This window comes from Haliaeetus albicilla, chromosome 14, assembly GCF_947461875.1.
Source record: "Haliaeetus albicilla chromosome 14, bHalAlb1.1, whole genome shotgun sequence".
In the NCBI taxonomy this organism is placed as follows: Eukaryota; Metazoa; Chordata; class Aves; order Accipitriformes; family Accipitridae; genus Haliaeetus; species Haliaeetus albicilla.
The window spans coordinates 16,965,396-16,981,202 of record NC_091496.1 but is presented as its reverse complement, the minus strand read 5'-3'; the positions used below and the strand labels follow the sequence as shown (position 1 = coordinate 16,981,202).

At 35.7% G+C, this 15,807-nt stretch overlaps 1 protein-coding gene across 4 annotated transcripts in view; it reads right to left on the bottom strand.

Annotated features, from left to right (window-relative positions):
- Positions 1-2,299: 2,299 nt before the first annotated feature.
- Positions 2,300-15,807, bottom strand: part of CPNE8 (copine 8) — a 103,926-nt gene continuing 90,418 nt past the window's right edge. For 3 of the 4 annotated variants that reach the window (XM_069801872.1, XM_069801873.1, XM_069801875.1), the window contains 3 exons: positions 13,118-13,175; positions 10,241-10,314; positions 2,300-4,274 (listed from right to left, as the gene is read on the bottom strand). In XM_069801872.1, the coding sequence (XP_069657973.1) occupies positions 4,086-4,274; positions 10,241-10,314; positions 13,118-13,175 (321 nt within the window). In that variant the 3' untranslated portion in view covers positions 2,300-4,085. Of the gene's footprint in view, positions 4,275-8,473; positions 9,179-10,240; positions 10,315-13,117; positions 13,176-15,807 lie in introns of those variants that run through there. The other variant, XM_069801874.1, reaches the window with a different exon arrangement.

Here is a 15,807-nt window from a genome sequence, read left to right as displayed (position 1 = left end):
GACACCTTCCCCTCAGTGTCTATTTTGTGATCCACTATAACCTCAGACGCTGTTTTGCAGAACTGCTGCACAGCCAGCAACTGATGCAACTGTGTAGTAGGTTTTTGTGACTTAAGTATTCTTACCTATTTGCCCTGACTGAATTTGCTCCTCTTTCAGGTTTTTTTTCTAATACATAAAAATAATTTCAAGTTTTAATCCCATCATCTTTGAGAGTGATTAAACTATCTCCAGTTGATATAATCCACTAATTTAATAGTCATCTTTTATATACTGCATCATCAATGGAAATGACTGAATAATACCAAAAGCTAGACAGGTTCCTATGGAACATCAACTGCTATATTTTTACAGTTCGATCATGAAAGACTGACAGCATTTTTTCTGAACAGCCTAACCAGTTTTGTAGTATTTCGTAACACTTCAAATGAGGCTGTTATCTCCTGCTTTGCTTTTAAAATGTCACATTAAAGTAGTTGTTTCTCTCTTTTATCCTGAAGCTCATTATATTGCTTTACAAGAAAATTGTTTCAGAATTGTGTACTATTAACAAATTTTTATTGTTAGATGTAAACCTAGGTCTAGATTTATTTTTTTTTAATTGACTATTTAATGCAATGATTACCCCTCTTCCGTGGATCCTGAAGGAAAAAGACATCAAGCATTTCAGTTTTCCCTAGATTTACTATTTGCTCATTTTTTTCTTAAATAATGGAGTCCCCTTCCCTTTCTAGTATGGGTTTTACTAGGCTTTAGCAGTCCTTACTTATTTCATGGTTTACTGTTCTTTTTTCACACATATCTGTGCTATCTTTTACATTTATCCATAGCAACATACTCTCCCTTTCTATTCTTGATTTTTCTGTTGAAAGAACTTCTGATACAGTCATAATAGCCTGTTACTATGCTCCTTGGTTTCCCACTGCATTGGCATAATTTGTCATCATGTGTCCTTTTATTAGTTCTCAAAGATGATATTCATTTATAATTCTGATTGTTTCAGCCGTTTTATAAAGTATTCTGGAGTGAATTTCATCTGTCCCTACTTAGGTGAGAATCTCCAGCTTTTCAAAACGTGTTTTTTCAGAGAATACCTGCTCTTCTGAACTCTGCTCCTCTCCTTGAGATACCTCCCTGGGGGAACCACACTTAACAAACATTTTTGTGCAAAAAAGTGAGCAGATTTGAAGTCCAAGTACATTCTATTATATAGGTTGCCATCTTTGCCCCAAATTACAAAATTCCATTTTGTAACCAAGATTAAACCAGTTTGTTCTTCCAGGTTAGCAAACAATTCCTCACTAGTCAGAATCAAACCTAAAATAGATACTCTCAAATTACATCATCCATGGGACAGTGTCCTTCCTCATTTGTAGGAACATTTGTACAGTTTGCACCCTGCCATAGCATTTTCTGCATGCATTACAAAGAACACATCTGTTCCAAGATGAATACCAAAGAAAGAGAGCTTTCTTCAAGGCCAACAGTTTCCCTTTCAGGCATTTGTCATCCAACATGTCACGTTTTACCTTTCTTAAACATAAATACTCTCTGCTACTCCTCAGTCATAGAAAATAATCAAGTTTTGGTAGCAGCTAGCATTTCTTGGGAAGGAATATGAGTTTTGTGTTCCTTTATTACTAAGAATAAAGCCAGAACTAAAAATGGCTGCATATGATATTTGGAGAAATTCAAGTTCTGACCATTAACTCTCATCTCTAAGACTGCGGCTACCATGTGAGTCTACATAATGATTCTCATACACATTACAGAATCAAGATGACAAACACACAGGGAATGTGACAAGTCTGGAAAAAGTCTCCTTTTCCCACTAGAATACTTAGTCCACTGATCACATCTATTTCTTTCCATTAAATATGTTAGATTTAGAATCTAATACCAAATAGAAGAAAAAACATCAGTGGAGAATAGAATAGGCTGGTACTTAGGCTGGATAGAAAAAATAATTTTAAGTAATACCTATCTTTAAAAGTTCCTTCACTTGTTAAATTAGTTGTTAAATTAGTTTTGAGACTGATCCTTGGGTTAATAAAAGGTGCTGGTGAAATGAGCACTAATAAATTAAGCCAAACTGAATAAAAGAAATTTGTAGTTTTGGCCTTGGAATGAAAACCTGTTAAATACATGGGCCACTGGGAACCAATACAAATGTCAGCATAAGGAGTTGTCTAACTCAATGACACAACAGAAGTGTAATAGTAATTCAGTTATTTCCAAAGTGCCAACACTGTAAGTACGAAACATAAATGCAGAAGACAGAAGGAGAACAGCACCACCATTCAGCAGATTTAAACTTATTCTTTATGATGCATTTTCATCAAAATTTGTAGTTTCCAGGTATCAAATTTCATTCATGCAACACCAATCCACTAAGAAATACATATTTTGGTGAGAAAATTAAAGTCCATATTTAAGTAAAAACTGTTTTGAAATAAAACAAAATTTGTTCTTACAAAAAAAAAAATTGTTTTTATTTTTTTTATTTTTTTTTTTTTTTTACTAACAGAATAATTATCTGGAAAAAGTAATTTCCCACATGAGATAGTTAAAGGAAGTTAAATGTATTTAAAAATGGAAGATTCTGCATTTACATAGTTATATGCCATTAATATCGAAGATATGCTTTCTGGCAAAAAACTTCTCATGCTTAAAAAATGCACCTTAGTTTTATACTGTACATTACAACATACAGTAGTAAGAAACAGAAGTAGTAAACAGGTTATATGCAAAGAAAAACAGTTACATTACAAGACAGTTACAACTGTGACACAAAAAAATTAAAATGTTCAGCTTTAACAGTATTTGAAGGCAATTCACAATCATTTCAGAAGTTTTGTGAAATTTAAGGCCATTAGTTCTAGATAAAATGTATCTGACACACTCACAAAACTGTGTATTTTGTAAAAACTGTACATGCAAAACCATTTTATAATTATATATGAACAGGCATATAATAAAATTTTTGGGTAGTTCCGTACACAAAATTGTGCACAAAGCAACATGGTTGTGCAATTTTTAAACCAGTTAATTAACATTATCATTCATGCACCCTGAATGGAAATGTGATTAAATGACAATATTAAACCCAAATATTAAGAGCCAGCATCCCTTTGAATGGGCAATCTAGACAAAAAAAGTTAAGATTTTAAATTAAGTTTAAAATGGGCCATTATAAAACATCTGCTGTAATCACTCCAAAAGACTTTTCTGATGCAAAATTTCCAGTGCTTTAAGGAATGCATGATAAGATTTAATGAGCTCAGTGAGTCAACTGTAATACTCTGATAGTTCTGATTTGAGGTAATTTTCTATAATTACTTATAGCAAGTAACTCTTCTAATTTGCTTCAGTAACTAGTTTAAAAAACTGTAAACTTAGATAAACTTAGAAATTGGAGAATCTCTGAAAAAATACACATACCTCCCCCTCAAAGTTTGGAGTTAGTCATCAGTCATATGCAATTATGTTATTCACATTTTAGGAGTTTATTCTCAAACTGTGAGATGAATGGATTACTGAGCACTGATTGAAGCAATTCAGAAATTGGAAAACACATATATATTTGTTGTTTTCTTAGCTTTCATTTCCGTTTGTCTGGACAAACATTCAAAGAGATATTGCTTCTCTTGTTATCTTGTGACAAGCTACTGCAAGCTAGAAGACATGTGAGTCAATATTCCAAACTTTTATTCTTAAGAATAGTTATAAAAGTACTGAAATTTAAAAATAGTAACATGTAAACATTGATAAAGTAATAGCATTCCTATACATTTATATACACACAGTATTCAGAGAGGACAGTATCTGCTGAGTTGAAAACGTGACTTGTGCTTTCCCCTCCAATAAATACATCAAAAAAGTAGGGGGTTTTGTCAAAAAAAATAAGACTTAGAGAGAACATCAACATTTTGCTCCTAGCGTTTAAAAGCTTTCCAGTTGCTCATGCAACCATAGGAGAATTTTGGTATGTGAAGAGAATTTTTCTAGCTCCAAGAAGTTATCAGAAGCTACTGTTGCATCCAGAGACTCTTGACTTGTGATAAATGCTAAGCACTTTGGAGCAGTCATATCTGAGTCTGCAACACGTGAATCGGGGGTGTATAGGGTGGTGGTGCAGGTGATGGCTTTATTCCTCTGACTCTCATGTAGGATAGAAACTGCTCTGGGATCTCAGCTAAAACATCTTTAGCAAGTCTTGCCATGCTTAACACGTGGTTTCCACTTCTGTCAATGTAATCTCGGAATGGCACAAACTACAAAACAAAAGAGATGTTCACACAGGTCATTATGCAGACACAGAATACATCTTACAACATAAAAATAAGAAAGTTTTATCTAGGGAGTTAGAGTACACGAATATTTTATATATACATATAAAACATATATACACATTTTATATATACATATTTTGTATTTTATATATACACATTGTATCTCAATTTTAAAAAATCTGTCTTCTAATAGAAACCGTGTCATGCTTTCACTTGGGTGAAGTTCTTCACATAAGCCATGGCTAGCTCAGATTGGTAATTACATGTCTCATTGATATATTTGGTTTATCTCTCAACCCTTTTCATACAAGAAGGTAATTCTGCCTCAGAAAGCTATTCTTAGCTTACATTTCCTGCTCACGGAGCATTCCTACCAGACTGCCTCTGCTCTGGCAGTTTGTGAACAGAATTTTTGCCAACTGAAGTGAACAAAACAGAAAGGATGACTTTATATTCTTGACCATTTTGCATTATACCTAGTAGAACTATGAACCACCTCAACATTTTTAATACGATACTAACAAATGCATAAAGAATCTAAGCAAAAAGGATTGGATTCAGAAAAGAACTTGTTATGTGATACCCAGATCTGCAACCCCTAAAAAGTTAGCTACCCAGCTCTGGCTTGGATTTCATACTAATTAATGAGATGCTTGTGCTACTAGTATAGAAAAAAGAAACCATCTAGGGTCCTTGATTTTTATTCACAACAGACAGCATGCAGAGATGTAGTGGGTTAAGCTAACTAATAGGTTATACCAAAGGGAAAGCTGATTTGAAATTCTGCTTCTTGCTCAGATTTTGGGGCCTGTCTCAGGGCAATAGCTGGGTGACTTTTCAAAATTGGGATTCGATGTCCAAAGCTACTTCTGGTACTGATTATACTAGGCTATGCTATGCTGGAATTCAAAGTCTAATGGTGCCTTTCACCCCCCCTCACAAAACAGGGAGATGTAATTGTTAACTGTTGTACTCCAGAATAAAACTAGAACTGATTGAGAAGTCAGACCCACAGATCTCTCATCTCCTGACTGAACTCTGAAATCTGAAGACTCTTTTGCCATGATACTAACCAGACTAATTTTGCTTTCTTGGATGCAGAGCAACCAAGGCTACAGATTAAATTCAATTTTTCTAAAAAGCATTGAAGTTTTCAAGATTTAGGGGAACACTGAATTACAGTGAGAGTTCAGTCTACACTGTATTTCTGAGATCCTGAGAGTTTTCCAGAAATCAGAGAAATAAACAAAAAGAAATCTATTAAATACATTAAACAAATAAAAAACCTCTTGGGGAAAGAACACCCCACCACCACCACCCCCCATCCCACCCCCCAAAAAAACCCCCACCAACCAAAAACAAAGACAACATTTCAGCAATAAAGAACTTGAACTTAAATCATTTTTACAACAACTTTGGAAAGCACTTCTCACCCTGGACTTACAAAACCTGTCTAGGCATCAATCTCCTACTAAAAGGTGTTTACAATTCAAATAAGAGATGATTCTTTGCATAACTGTCCTGAAAAGGATCTCAAATTGCCAGAAAAAAGGCTTCAAGCCTAAGTATTTGAACTATGTTGAATTAAACTGAAACCTGTCACAAAATTAAGCATAAACTGCTACTGATTAGAGCATTTCCCCAGGAAGCAGTAGATCTGCAGTTTCTTAGAAGATGACTTAGCCACAGAATTGCTGAAGCTAGAAGTGACCTCTGGAGATCCGTTAGTCCAACCTTGCTGCTCAAGAAGAGCTGGCTAACGCAGGTTACCATAGTCAACAAGAGTAGTCAGCAAGACTATTCAATCAGAATAGCCTTTATTCCAGATAGGAGCATCCTTTACCTCTTCGTTGTGTTGTGTCCAAGAATGTGTCAGGCATAAGGGCAGGAGAACAACAGGCAAAAAGGAACCTGACTCTAGGGTATTAAGCCAGGAAGCAAGGTATCTGCAATTCCATAGTTAGATGTCTTAACTATTTCTGTGTTTATTCAGTAACTCTTCAATACAAGAGACAAGCACATACTGTGACATTTACTAGTACTGACTCCTCCACTTCATAAAAAGGCTCTAGCAGTTTTCAGAAGCCAGCCCAGCACTGCCCCGTCTCAAGTGGTTGTTCCTTCTTAAACTCCATCAACTTTTCTGTAAGAATACATCTGACTGCCCCCAGAAGTATGAAATTAGAAGAACAACAAAACAGAACAAGCATCTCTGTAACCTGCTGGTTTACACATTCAGCTGGGAAGGGATAAGCTTGGTGTTCATTTCTCCCTCGTGTGGTTATTCATTTTCTAATGCAATGTCACTCTTATGTAAAAAGCACATGCAGTCTGAGCTAAAGAACAAAATGTGTCCCAACCCAAGAGATCACTTTACCCATTAGTCTGCAGACATGAAAACTCAGACCACTGTTCTGCAGCAAAGGGAGGCTATTTCAACAGTGTAATTGTTGAAATGCAATTATACAATATAGATGACCTGAATTAGTCTCCCTCCCCTCTCCTTATGGTATACAGATGACAGAGGAGCTGGAGGAACTATGGACAGATAAGCACACATAGAGATATACAAGGACAGCTGGCAATGACAGCAAGGCCTAGAGCTATCATGTAGAAGAAGTAGAAGTGGCAGAGGAATAGAATGAAAGACATAAGAGAAATCAAAGGGAAACTGATGGAATGTAAAGTGCTTTTTCTATAGTTTGAGAGTTTCATTTAAAAGGCTAATATACAAAATTTTAAAGAGAAACAATAGGTACATTACCACGAGTAATTATTTTCCTAAAACTTCTTAAATAGGAAAAGGATAACAAAGGAGCAGAAATGGAACAAACTGAGGAAAAACTGGTACACATGTAATACAATATGTATGTATACTAGCAAGAAGGGAGTAATGAAGGTCATGTCTTTACATGAATTTCAGTCAGTAGTAAATATGATAGTGACTCACTGTTAGCAGGCAAATTTTTCCTTTACTAATTTAATTAAAATATTTCACAATACTGACTGTTAAAATTATCAGTTAATTTCATTAGTTAATTTTAACTAACCTAATACATGAAAAATAAACTTGTTATATTTCAGTAGTTAATTTTATAAAAGCAAATCAGTTTTATCCTGCCAGATAGAAAATAAAGGTCATACCAAACCTAAAGGGTTTGATGTTATCCCTTTTTATTTATTTAGCTAGCCTATAATGTATTTGTTAGTATTTAGACAGAAAAAGAGCACAAAATAATACTGCCTTCAGGTAATTCAATATGGCTTTGGGCAAAGTTCTGACTGAAATATGTTAATAGTAAATAAATGTTTTATTACATTTCTGATATGCAATGAATTCTAAAGAAATACAAAAGGGTATTCATTACATATTATTTTTTATTTCTCAGCAGAAATTAGAATATTTCTGATGCAAAGCATTTTCACAAATCTTTTTTATAACACTTGAAGAACTCTATTTATGCTTTTTGAATGTAAAACCAGCAGCTTTTGGAGCTGCTGTTGTTTGGAGAAATTATATATGATTATGTTGCATATATTTAAATGCATTTAAATGTAAGTGCAATGCATGCCAGAGATATCTGCATTAGCTTTAAAAAAATCTGACATGGCACAAGGTGTTGCAGAAATACTAGTTTGGGGTCCAGAAACACTTCCAGCTCTGGAGGCGTATCTCCACACACTGCTCTGTTGAACAGCACTGACATACACAGCATAACAGATTACAGACAGTCCCTCTCTAGCCCAGTATGGGCTACCAAGGAACATTATAAAGGTTTTGACAAAATGAGAAACTGTATTTCTTGCCTCCTGTTCAGCTGTCCAGCTTCTCCTCATCCCTACTTCTATAATTACCTTTTTGACAACATTGACTAAAGCAGCCAGCATGTCTCACTCTTCTGAGAGTTTTGATATCTCACTCTCCCATCAGTTTTCTCTGTATGTTGCAGAAATGAAAAAGGTCTGTTTTTCAACTATTAGAAGAAGTAATTCAGGAATCTATGACTTTCTTTAACATATATCCATACAGATTATGAGGGCAATTTAACTGCTGTCATCTTATTCTCATTTCTGATCCCCATTTAGGAAAAAAATAGAGAGGGAATTTTAATGTAGTATTTATTGCACTGGGAAGCTTTAAGACTGGGAAAAAAAGATCTGATCATTTTAATTTCCACATATTTACACAGAATTGTTTATTTTGTATTGTAAACAAAAAGAACTATAAAATCAGGTGTCATATACATGTTTTGAACATCTCCTTGGATTGAGATATTGTATCCACCAGCAGTTATCAAACCCTTAAACATTCACATACCAGTATTGGTAACATCAAACATTTTGAAAAGTTTCAGTTCCTACATATATAAATGAAAACAAATATACACATTCCAAAGTTCATCAGCTGCAATCTGACCTTAATTTTTATTAAAACATTACCACCTGCAATATGAGCTATTCATATAGCTCAGTTATTTTATGTGTGTGTATATATATATATATATATATATGTATATATTCTACTAACCAACAATAATATAAAAATCCAACCTGGCTTGGAGAGATATAAGTGAAAATAAGCAAGAGGAAAAACAAGTAAAGACTATGAATTTTGACAAATAGGAGGAATAAAGGGAGAAGAAGAAATGGCAGATCGAAGGTAAGGTTTGAACCTAAGGATGCCTGTCAGGGTTTAAGAGGCATTTGGACAACACCCTTAATAACATGCTTTAACTTTTGGTCAGCCCTGAAGTGGTCAGGCAGTTGGACTAGACGTCTGTTATAGGTCCCTTCCAGTGGAAATACTCTATTTCATAAATGTATTCAGACAATTCCAGGAAAATACACTGTCCACAGAAGATTTAGTTTTAGACATATCATTCTTTCTAAAGTAGAAAAGAAAATAAAAAATGCATAGCTAGTTAATTTTATTTGATCAAGAAAATAATTATGAAATAAAGTCTGTCCAGGGAGGTAGGTAATTGGGAGGCAAGATGGGGTGCCTGGAGCATGGATGAAATATATAGTTTGGACAACCTGTGGAGTTGAAGAAATCTGCAGCTCTGAGGGGAAGGGGGATTATGGTGGGTGTGTATGTGCATGCAAAGCTGCTATACCACCCTGCCAGTCGTTGCATAGGATTGAATGACAACTACTGGGCTGACTGACTGACTGTAGGGAGCAGGAACAGAACCAGAGGACTTTGGCAGAGAAATGGAATGCAGATGAGAGTAGCACTCTAAGGGCTTGGTGCAGTCATGTAAACACAGACCACGGAATCATAGAATAGTTTGGGTTGGAAGAGACCTTTAAAGGTCATCTAGTCCAAGCCCTCTGCAATAAGCAGGGGCATCTTCAACTAGAACAGGTTGCCCAGAGCCCCGTCTAACCTGACCTTGAACATTTCCAGGGATGGCGCATCTACCACCTCTCCGGGCAACCTGTTCCAGCTATCATCTGAGGCTCCTTAAAGCATGAGACATCTGCATGGTTGTATGTGGCAGACACGACATAGGAACTAGGAGATCCTCATGGTCTTGTGGACTGGCAGTTAGAGGCAAGGAAAGATACCCTAGGCATTTCAAATGCACATGTTAGAAGTCTAGGTATTGCCAACTTCCACAAAAGTTGCAGTTTTTCATTATGGAATCATAGTGAGATTGCAGTACAGAGGCAACTATCTCTTCTCCCATGGTTGTATGAACCTAAGACTTTATATCAGTGTGCTGCCAGTTAGGGGTCATTTCCTAATGAATGCAGATCCACTACGATGTGTTATATAAAGGCTTATAGGTATCACAGAGAGTTTCTGACCTTGTTATGAACACCTCAAGATAAAGTAAGTCAGGGCTAAGGTAAAATGAAAGGTAGGAATATAGATAGAAACAAGAATTCAAAACAAACAGCATCAGTAAAATCTAACTATTAGAGTAAATTTTCTCTCCCACCTGCACAATGTCTCTTTCTGCAAACTTTCCTCTTGAAGAAATCCTCACTACATCACCATCCAGTTCTTCCATGGCTTAAAAAAAAAAAAAAAGAAAGAAACAAAATGAATTTATTTATGAGTTCAACTACACAACAAAAACAAGCTTACTGAGAAAAACTTCAGTCAATTTACACTCTAGGGGAACAAACCCAACAGTTGTTACTTAGGTAACTCTTTAAGATCATCTGTGCCATAAAATACATCATGCTTTGTAGTTATCTAGCACTTTTTCATGTTGACAATACATACTTTTTGCCTTGCAATCTTCAGAACAAAACAGACCACAATAAGGTCTTTATCCTTCCAGCTCTCAAACCAGCAAGTATATCTGTTTTGGTAAGGCTGTATTTATACTTTCATAGGTGGAAAAAGAATTCATCTTCAGCAACTCTTCTTGCAGAAGATATCATAGGATACAGCACAAAGAGGTAATAACTCACATTCATACTGAAAAAGTAATGACTGTTAATGCACAGGAATGAGGAGTTCTTAAAAAATATTTATTAAATTTATTGGGTAACTCTTCTTGTATCTTTCTAAGCAGGATCCAAGAAAACTCTAAAATTGGCCAGATACCCAGAAGCCATTCTAGGTAGAAAGGTATACCTGCTCTCTGGTCAATGTTGAAATGCATGGACTTGGGATCACAGATTATTGCTCAGCTGTTGGATCTGCAATCCTTCTTTCAGCATACGCTATGAAAATCAAAGCCCTGCATCACTGAGCTTCTCAGGGGTTTACACACTGGGCTGAGTTCACTGAAACCAGCATTTCAAAATCTAGTTCTTCCAATGCAAGAACTAGAAAGCATCAATGTTGCTATCAGGAGCCAAGTTCAAGCCAAACAAAAGAGCATGTTTGTTGAAAGAAAAAATTAGTAGGTCTGTAGAGCACGTTGCCAGATGATGCTGTTGATACAAAAAATGTACACGTGTTCAAACCAGGAGACTGATCAAGTATTTGAAGGAGAGATCCACTGAAAATTTCCAAAATAGACACAAAGCACATCCTGCTCAGGAAATTCAAATCTACAAACAGTATTCAGGGAAGTATCATATTTCCTTATTCTATTCTTAACATTCTCTAGATAACCACCCATTGCCATGTCAGATACAGAACACTGGGCAAAACAGACCCCTGATCTGACCTGTTACAGTCATCCTCACACTCATAAGTGAAGTTCTGCCAAATGTATGTGCCACCTATCTGAGCTCCAGACTTTTAAGAACCCCTCTGGTAGGCCCCAGGGGCTGGGAGATCTCTGCAGTGATACCTGCAGAGAAGTAACTTAGTCTCTCTACAGCAGAGCTGAGGCTTGACTGGCGTTTGAATTGTAAGACAGTGTGCCTGGAACATACACCCTCCTACACACACAATTCTTCAGCGTCCACATCAGACATGGAGTCTGTTCTTTTTTCCAGAAGGAATTTCTGCAGATGGAAAAGTCATTTCTCTGCCCTCTTGGGCATTAAGGAACTACAGATTTGGCACACATCTAATGGGTGAATTTCACTGTGGCAGTATACTCAAGGAGTGTGGGTCCAAAGATGGAAACTATATCCTGCAGTACAAACAGAATCCTGCCTTAAGAAAAGCAACAGGGATGACACCCTAAAAACTCTGCAAAGACAAGCTCCAGAAGTAAAAAAAAGACTGAATCTGCATGTCCTGACTGAGCTAAGGGGAGCCTGGGCAAACCCAAGGACTGGACAAACAGGGAGAAAGGGAAAAGGCAAAGGAGGAGTGAGAGAAAAGTAAGTAACATACAACTGAAGTGGGGATTATCGGGGGTAAAAATGAAGTTTGCAAATCTCCCTCATATGCATTTATTAAGATAAACTGTCTTTTCTCATTGCTTGTGGCATACAATCATCTGAAGTGTAAGAGTCCACCTGGACAATCTCTTCAAGGAATAAGATACTTAAAATTATCACTAATATACCACTTGTCAAAAAGCATATGAAAGTCAACCTCCAATAAATTTTTGTGTGTGTTATTTTTTCCTCATTTTCATACTCTTAGAATATTTGTACAAGAATTAACATGTACAGTCATCAGTGATATTTACATTATACATCTGTGGTAGTACTAAGTATATTTCACGTAGAAAAGAAGGCATACTGTCTAACCAGAAGTACTAGAATTAAAAGGAAGGATGTAGGAGGAATAGATATACAGGGAATGTCTACACTTCATAGTGCAGTGATATATATGATCGCACTTAAATTAGTCCAAATAACAGAAGCAGCTTAGTTACTGCAATGGAGAATGGTGTTCTGGAATATCACACGAAAGAATATGCAAATAATCCTGGTAATTTCTCTCCTGCTGTAACATTCTCTCAATGCTGCTACACAGTAAGGCTCACTCCTGTTATCTAGTGAAACCCAGGTTAACCCAGATTACCTCCTCAAATGTCTTTATTTTTCTCAGTATTTTATTACTGCAGTAAGAACAGATGATCAATACTTCCAGTCAACTGACACTTCACAAGGCAACTAAATATCTGTGTTGAAGAAATTCAACATTACTTGAGTATATGTACTTTACTGTGGGTTTGTGGGGGTTTTTTTTCCACTCATCTTCTGGAACTCTGTAAATGCTGAGCCCCCATATGATTCTGTGACTTGAACAGAGAGCCTGAGGGGCTACACAGCTCCACATGGTAGCTTGTAATCGTACTGAGTTATCAATCAATCCAGCTGGAAACGTCAGCAGTGCTTACTGCTTGTTCCATATTATGCTCTTTTAAATAACAGTATTTGTTCGAAAAACCACACACTACTACAATGTAAACAAATATAACAAATTCTAGGAAAAACACCAGAATACTTACCATCAAATTCTGCTGGTCCCACCCCCACTATAATTATTGACATTGGAAGCTTTGAAGCCTTCAAAAGAAGAAGAAAAAGAGCTTTAACACATTACATAACCTCTGCCAATAATATGTGAGATCTGCGGACAATCTGAATAAAAAACATGCAGAAGTTATGTTTTAAAGAAAATTTTTTTTTTCCACCTAAAAAGTTGAGTGGTGTAAACTACCTGCTTAAGTGGTACAAAATATCTTGGATGCAGATAGAAAGGCAGATGATTATTTTAATTTATTTTTTCCTTATAAAGTCTCTGAATCATATAGGATTGTAATTAAACACAACAAACTGTGTTAGGATTTAATACCAATATGACAACTAAGACAACAAATTTGTCTTAGAAGTTTTTGTAAACTGACAATAATTGTATATACATACCTAATGACAGTTTGACATTTATTTAAATGTACTTTGCTGTTTCTTGATATTATGTGGCTGCTTGGAACTATGTGACACTATTTTTTACATAGATCTTATGCCAATTTTTCTCAACAGAATAAATCACCTATTTGAGGGATACGCATCTTGTATTTTTTCCATAAATGAAATTTTATTCAAGTCAGTCATCTGTGCCACAAAGTAAACAAGATATTGAACTGGCTTATGGTAAGATTTTAAATTTTATTTAATCTTTTTCATTCAATGAAACAAGGCAAAGATGATATCTGGCTTTCCCTGAATAAACTCTCTGTAAAACCTTCAAAATTATGAAGACAGTATCATAAATATTTGATTCTCCTGCCCTGATAGTAGCACCAGATATCTGCTAATTTACAGAAATAATCTGAAACTGCCTCTGTTGAGGAAGGTAACAACTAAAAAAAAAATCTACCAAATGTCAGGGTTGACAACTGTTCCTTATTGAGATATTCCGATGAACTGTGAAATGTTTACAGTCATTTTAAACAGGAGTATACACTGGCCAAAAATAATAGATGTATGCTTTCTGCTAAATTAAACTCTGCTTCACTGAAGTCTGAAGTCAAGTGGGTTTAGAACATATTGTCATATTTTTCTTTTGGAATATAAAAAGTGTTTTTCTCCCTAATTTGTAAGATATTCTGATTTTAGATACATCATCACCATTTCCCATTCTTCACCTGTCATAATACTACATATAAAACCAACTTTCTTTAAGCAGAAGATTTACAGTTCATTACTGTAAACATGCTATTTAAAACAATGAAAATATGCCATTCTATAAGTCACTATTTAATGTTCTACACCACTACATTATACACTATATACTATACATCGACTGCAAATTCATCACAAGGTATTACTACACAGTCACTCTTCCAGCTAAAATTTTGTAGCAGAGTAAAAAAAAATTTAATAATCCCTTGTTAGTTAAATACTAATATGCTACTGAAGATAATAGTAAAGGCCACCTGGCCATGGTCCTGGCAAACCAGCTCTAGGTGGCCCTGCTCGAGCAGGGGGTTGGACCAGATGACCTCCAGAGGTCCCTTCCAACCTCAACCAGTCTGTGATTCTGTGATTAAGGGCTATAAATACAGCGTACCTGTAACTGAATTACAGTGCACTGCATAAGTCAATAATAGTAAGTATAGAATATTTTTGAGACATGAAAGCATTTCTCAGAACAGAACATCTTCTGTTTTTCAGGTGTTTTCTAGAATCTTATTGCTTGATTGTAAAGAAAACATCCTTTAAAGACATTCCTACTCACACAGACACAGTATTATGTGATACAATGTATATGAAAGAGTAAGTGGCAAGGACAGCATCAAGACAAAGAGTTAAACTTTTGCATATAAACTTAAGTGTTGGCATTTCCTGAATGACAGCATAACCTTTAGACAGTTTGGTAAAACAGAATGTGTCTGACTTATATGCTGTAATGAGAAAGATGCCTAAGAGCACAATCAGTGTTAAAAAATGAAATATATTCTTCCTGAGTTTTACACATATCAAGTTGCATTGAACACCACTGCCCTTTTTATTATTTTAGATATTATTAAGCATTTAACTAGTTCTGTCATGGTATACTGTGCTCACACTTCAAGAAGTATACAAAAAAATGAATGCATCTTCATAAAAAGAAAAGACAGCAAATATTCCCAAACTTCCACTCATTCCAAGCTAACACCACATCTGCTGTATTTCCAGGCAGTTGCAGACTAACAGTTATTATTCCTAAAAATGAACTATCACTGGAAACAAGGTTTTTCTGTATGTCTTAGTGGCAAATTACTTAATGTTACAAGGTATCAGCCAACTGGACTTGCTGGTCTCTTACTTACTGACTTCAAAGCGAGGGGTGAGTTAAACCAAGAGCTGCTCTTTTTTCTCCATGGAGCCTTTTTGCCACCTAAAAGAATCTCATCTAAAAGAAGTTATATTCTAAACTTCTAGGCTAGGCTAGACTAGAGAATGAACTTCCAAGCTAAAAGCTTGTTTATCTCCTTTAAAAGAGAGTCAGTTTATCCTACTTTAATATTGGAAGCTGGAAGAGGAGAGGAAGTAAACTGGTACCTTCAAACACAGTTACAGCTTTGAGTGTAAAAACTTACCAGGTGGGCTGTCAGAGACCTTATTAATACACAGACTCTGCCTACGTGCTGCTGGCTAGAACCTGAGGGCATCTTGTTCTCCAGTGAAGAGAGAACATTTCAGTAGTATTTTC